At 35.3% G+C, this 6,728-nt stretch overlaps 1 protein-coding gene across 1 annotated transcript; it reads right to left on the reverse strand.

Annotated features, from left to right (window-relative positions):
* Positions 1–64: 64 nt before the first annotated feature.
* Positions 65–5,872, reverse strand: LOC130646040 (amiloride-sensitive amine oxidase [copper-containing]-like). The gene is made up of 3 exons (XM_057452174.1): positions 2,602–5,872; positions 2,394–2,455; positions 65–2,007 (listed from the first exon to the last, which is right to left on the reverse strand). Exons 1-3 carry the CDS (start codon positions 3,473–3,475, stop codon positions 550–552), a joined length of 2,394 nt encoding a protein of 797 aa, XP_057308157.1. The 5' UTR covers positions 3,476–5,872; the 3' UTR covers positions 65–549.
* Between the last annotated feature and the right edge of the window lie 856 nt (positions 5,873–6,728).

Raw genomic sequence — 6,728 nt, forward strand, 5'->3', positions numbered from 1 at the left:
TGTCAGGAAACTTTTCGATGATACAAACTAACGTATTACAAAAAAAATGTTAGAGATGTTTCAAGTAAATTTAGTCCAGTCTTATAAAAATGGTTGTTCATTGGTGTATGAATGATGACGGTCTCATTTCAGCCTCAACTAAAATAAAATTACAGAACAGCAATCGAAAAATTTATTTCAATCCCAATCTCTTGATTTTTTTCTAAAACAATAAAACCAAGATGTAATTCAGCTAACTTTTTTCCCTTTTGAATAAATACTTGGGCCAATTATTTAATAAATTCTCTCATCAATAAAAAAATTACATAGTAACTTTTAGCTCAGGAGGTTACGTTTTACTTATTCTACTATTTCGTATCACATATGACATGTCTTTGACCACTCTAAAATAAAAACTATTTTGACTTGACTTTTTGAATAAACGCCCTAAAATGTTTTGTTCCCCTGGGCGGTACTTTTAAAGAATAAGATATTACAAAACTAATTATCATATAAAAACCTTACACTGTTTCCAATAAATTGTTGTCCATAAACATGCAAAAAGAATAGCTACACGTTGCAAGCATTTGTCTTCGTGATATTTTTTACTGAATAATTGTCCGTCTTCCTGAAATACACGCTATCTGATGACGTCATGCTGGCGTCTTCATCCATGAAATTAAATGGTCTTAACAAAAATGAATATTGATTACCGACTGATGTAATAGTTGGGAAGTCTTCGCTTGTTGGAATCTGAAGGCCGCCAATAGTTACCCATGCAACAATATCAGTGTTCTCTATATATTCCGAATTGTTGATTCGTTGATCAAATGAACACGTCGGCGGTATTTTCTGTCTTACCTTGTTTAGCAAGCACGCTCCAGAAGTTTCGTTTTTATGATATTTTGTCACAGAAAGTTTATATTTTGTCCATTCAGCATTTAATGTCGCGATGTGATCGTCGGGATAAATTTGTCGTGTTGGGGAAAGGATTTGCAAGCGATAACCACGGTTATGCATGAATTTATTCTTCGAATTTTTATTATAAACAATAAAATAGTTCAAAGAACTGTTACCTGGGATGGCTGCCTCTTTTTCAAATCGAATGTTATTAATCTTCAATTTTTTTTTAAGAACTGGTTCACTATCCCAAGGCTCTTTATACATTCCTGTAGCGGTGCTTAAAGTTAAAAAAGAATTATTTGCGCCATCTACATCCAAATCTGTTTTAAACAACAAGAAATTATCATGAATCATACCTATGTGATTACTATAAATTTCATAACCATTGGCAACATTCTCAAATTTATAATTTACAACAGGGTATCCTGTGATAGTTGCTTTGACTTCCAGCGCGCCATTTTGATGAAATATGTAGTCAAATATGACGTCAGCTTCTAAAAGTTGGATATCCAGAACAAACCGTGTTACTAATACATTATCCGGATGGGCGCCGTATTCAGACGACGTTCTATGACGCCGTAACGGTAAATTATTATTTATCTCGAACATACAAATCGCATCCTTTGTCACGACGGATTGTTTATCTGATGCTACCATTTTGAAATAGCTCGTGCTGTCCATATAGACTGCTTTCTCAGGACAATCTACACCTCTTACTAAAGATACTGTTTTCCCAAGACCATGCAACGAGTAAAAGAAATGTCCAGATGAAAGAAACGGTCCTGCTGAGGAAGAAAACGATGCGTAATCCTGTAAGCTTACTTCGTAAGCTATTCTCCTGTTTTGGAAACGAACGTCAAATACTCCTGGCCCTGTTAAAGCTCGAACACCGTACTCAAATTGCCATTTAAAATATTTAACTATTCTGCCTTGAATAGAAAATCGATGTCCACCATGCTCAGTTAACATTGGTCCTGAAAATTCTTTTCCATCATGGCTGCGATACAAACTTTCTTTGTTTTCGTATTCGGGAATGCTTGGTACGTGGACTACGGTCAGTGTTTTATTCATAAATGCTTTATAAATGTCATCAACGCTCGAATATGATTGGTTGTTATATACGACCTATAAAAAAAGCTTTTCGTGTTAGAAAACAAACTTGATAAAAAACAGGACGCCGTAGGCGTGGATTAAATTTAGCTAAGGAAGGTCAATAATTTTAGAGAGGAATAAAGTTAATAAATATCATTTTTGTTCCAGTCTCCCCGAATTATTTTTTGTGTTGGGGGGAGGGGAGGGTGCACCGGGGTCTACCGGTTTATTTTCAATATCTTTTGTTCTAGAAGAGGTTTAGTCTAGAATTTTTTCGACTTTTACTTTTTCCTTATCACGAGATATGGAAAGTTTTATTTCCGTTAGTCAAACAGAAGCGCATTACTACATTTTGTTGGAGCTGGTTAAAAAAAATTGATTATTTTTTTAAAAAAAATTATTCATATAACTCTTCTAACACTTTTTCTGATCAAAATATATTCGTCCTTGATATAATAAAGGCAAGTTGGGCAAATGTAAACTAAAAAGATAAAAAAAAAATTGAAAAAATGTAAAAATTTATTTTTCGGAAAAATGATGACGTCATAGACAGTAATTTTTTGATGTCAAATGGCTTCTTTTATTTGTTTAGTTACTGTGCCGAGTTGTTTGCAGGTCATACAATTTATTCTTCCCTAAATTTCATAGGATTGATAAAATTACCACTCTTTCCCAAAATAACCTGTAACAAGTGCCAACCGCTTGGATTTTGCGTGGTCACATTAACAATATAGTAAATCATGGTATATTTTTGAAAGTAGGATACTTTTTTAAGCTTACGTGCCATGTACACACCTAAGTACACACCTTGCTTATCAACCTTAGAGTGTGTGTCCAAGGTTCTAGATTGAAAACCATTTGTGAAAAGAAATATAGGTGCAGTTATGTTTTCGACATCTTGAAAAGTTACTTGATAAAGCGGCCAAAGTTTTTCAACAGCTTTTTCAACAATTTTGAAAATAGCCAGAGTGTCCACCTTCGAATTAAATCTTCCAAGGTTATTGTAAACTGGATTAGGTCGATCAGAGTACTGGATTAATTCACTATGTTTAGGATTATTAACAGGCCAAACAACATAATCAGATAGCGTGTGGCCATTCATAATTACCACTTTTGCTCTTCTAACAGGCCTAATATCATTTTTGTCTCGATAATTCAGGACATCTTGTTTCAGAGGATAAAAAACATCAATTAACATAATGTACTTGTCAGGAGCTCTCGTTTCACTGGATATATTATGTAGCTTCAGAATATAACTTTCAACACGCCTTATTTCTTCTTCATTGAGCTCATGGAATATACCTTTTGTGTCATTTAAGTGTGGATTGATAACAAAATCGCTTTTGGTACAGGTCAATTTGTTGTCCTCATTTTTGTCCTTCGCCTCATCTAGTTCCATATATAAGAATACAATACCAACAGCCATAGCCACAATAATTAGTGCAAGACATGAGATAATAATGCGCAGACATCTTGAACCACCTCCATCTTTCGAGAACATGATCACTAGTTGCCAGTCCTCTGTGTAAAAAGCCTGTGTTAAAAGTATATAAAGAAAATTTGCTAATGAAGTTCAATTGTAATGTGTAAACGTGTCTGGCATACCAACCAAAAGATATTCTTGAATTTTTTTAGGTCCTAGATAAATACAAAAAATTGCAATAATATGCCTCATTCTCAACCTCGTCCCCACGACTATTTGCTTCTCAATAGCGCTGCGCTTTCTCATAGTTCTAGCGCCACGGTTGCGTCCGTCTAGGAGCGAAAGAACATGGTTTATTTCGTTTTACTAATGTGGCTGCTTCATGCAAAGTTTCAACCAAAGGTATTCTACCGTTAGGGTAAACTTAATAGGGGCGTGGTAAAGGTTACCGGTGTGCTTGGAAAGAGAGCCTTGGAACGAAGTTGGGAAGGATTCGTTTCTTCAACAGAACACTGGGGTCAAAAGAATATTAGCACGAAGGTAAAAAAATAATGTAAAATATTTCGACTGCAGTCGTCATGGAAAATTAATTAAAAGCCATGTAAATGATACATAACTTTATAAAAAATTACTTACTATTCTCTTCTCTTCGTCCTGACTGCACCTGTGTCATACAGAAGCAGTATGATGAGATAAAATATTATCCAATAGACTTAAATTAAAAGTGTCAATTGATGTTACAAAATACAACATAAATTGAAGTAATTATAAATACATGTGTGATTTACAACTTCCTGTCTTGCATTTGCGTGCATTAATTACATTCATTTTATTCATTCACTGGAAACAGAGGGGCGGGGATTAGGGCGTTTTGCTAAACCTTTATCTCTGTTTGAGGTGAACAAAACAAACTATCCTCTGTTTATTATCGCTGAATTATGTTTTTATAAATCGGCAAATCTTTCATTTTACCGCTTGATGCCAGACCTATAATGGCTTCTTTTAATATGGGAAAGATTGAGCAATGGAAGCCCCAGTCCTTTCTACTCAAAACGAAAACGATCAAAAGTAGTTTTTTTGTTAGCGTCTCAGTTGCCACTTGACGGTGTGCTTGAGAAATATAAAGCTACTGCAATGTAATGTTGTTCTTGATTCTTTTCTTTCGACTACTTGTATTTGGGGGTGGGGGAGGGGTGGTAAGCAAAAAGGGAGGAGGGGGTGGTGGAACTCTTGAGCAGCTAGATATAAACATGAGAACAGAATAACACGCTAGACTGTGTATCCAGATATCTTTTTGTTATCGTGACGTAGCAAGACACCTTGTTTTCACACATAACTTCTATTCAACAGCAACACTCAACCGCATGTATATAAGGAGTCAACACTAATTTATTCACTATTCACTAATAATTTATTATTTTAAATTATTTTGTTTACATTTCCTGCAGAACTAAAAATAGTACTGAAAACTAATGCATTTTATTTGCACTTCCGATTAATATAAGCAAGCGTCAAGCCTACAGAAGAGGAAAGAAAAATCACCTTTGCGGCACATCAAAGAAAATAATTTGGGAAAAGGTCCATTATTTTAACTAGAAATTTTCCTAATAATTTAAAAGTGGCGACATTTCAGGATGGTTCGGGTAAGATGAATGGCGCTGCACAAAAATTATGCCAACTTTGATAATTATATCCTCTACAGGAAATGTAATTAGCAATACCTTGCCAACAGTACCTCAGGTAATTTCTACATGACCAATAACATTTGAAATTTTTAATCACCTCTGTAGTTAATCTCATCCCAAGATTTTTGTTTTGATTGTTATTTTTCTGACATAGGTCCTGGTGGACTTTACTTGATTCACTTAGTTATATTATAAGAGCAATAATTATAAGAGCAATCTACATTTTGCCTCTTTTTTCAAAAACTAATTATCAGCTGCTGTTTCATTGCGCAGAGATTTCATTTAAGCGACTGACAGTTCTCCAATTTTTTGACGGTAGAACATTTTTTTGCAGATAGAAATCAAACACAGAAAATTTTACGCAATTCTACCCTCTACTAAACTTCATCGTAGCCTTTGTCTGATGCAAAGTAAACACGATGCAGCGTCGTTTATTTTTTTTATACAAATCGCCATTATTATGAGTCTTGTGTTAGTGCTTGTGTCATCTAGCAGTGGATCAACTTTCAGTTTCTATGTTCTATTTTAATATGACTGGCACTGTCTGTAATGCTAGGTATTGTTTATTATGTATAGACAGCATGTGCATTGTTGTAAGCTTGATTTTTTTGATAGTTGGAGGTTCCTTTCTCTCGTCGGTCCTTGTGTCATGCATTGGCGGCGCCACAATTTCCAAAGTGGAGGGGGGGGGGGAGCTAGCCTGCAGGTTCTCTGGTTGGGTAACATCAATTTTTATGCAGCGATAGAGACACTTATTGGCAAAAAATAAAAAATAATTTGAAGCCCCCCCTCCAGCCCCCCTAGTGGCGCCACCCCTGTCATGTTCTTCTCTTTTGTTGTGTTATTCTTTATTTTTTTCTTTTCTTCATGCAACATCCAACTTTTTTCCACCTCGTAGTTGTTACACTTTTCACAGTTTCAAATTCTATGTTGGCCATCATATGCAGTACATCTTCTTTTCCTGATTGTCGTAGATCCCAAATAAGGTGTGATCACCACTCTGGTTTCTGTCTTTTGGTTTGAAGCTGGTGTTTAATTCATCAAATTTCCATCTGTAATACCTTGCTAAAATCGATTTAGTAATTTTCTTTCGCAGTTTTTAATGTTCCATTGCTCAGCTCATTAAATTTTTGACATGACATATTTCGTCCGAAAATTAAAACTTTACCTAGTTTTAGTGTTGACTTAGATAAGTACAATCTTTCGATCGTGGCCACACATCATAAGGATAGCTACTGAGTTTTTCTGCTTTCTTTTGGGTGAGCCAGAAGATTCTTTAAAGTCCAACCTTGCTAAATTTTAATTAGCCTCTCCGTGATAACGGCGCTAGGCAAGGAAGTCTAAAAAGAGAATGATGTGGCTTGGATTTATATTAACTTCTAATGGACCCAAAATAGCAAAAATATCATTTTGTTCTGAGGAGTTGTAAGGGCTTCGTCCAAAAAAGACTGTTGTATAAAAAATTCATGTAAAACCATTCTATAGCAAACACCATGGGGACCTCACTAAAGGGTCCGCTATAGAGGGGTGTTCGCAACATAGTGGTTCCCCCCAAATTGCCTCAAAAACCTGCTCTGAGCACGTAACGTGTGCCAAGAGGCCTGTTTTCGGAGAAGACGCCTAAAAGACAATACATATTGTAAATA

This window comes from Hydractinia symbiolongicarpus, chromosome 5 (assembly GCF_029227915.1).
Source record: "Hydractinia symbiolongicarpus strain clone_291-10 chromosome 5, HSymV2.1, whole genome shotgun sequence".
Taxonomy (NCBI): Eukaryota; Metazoa; Cnidaria; class Hydrozoa; order Anthoathecata; family Hydractiniidae; genus Hydractinia; species Hydractinia symbiolongicarpus.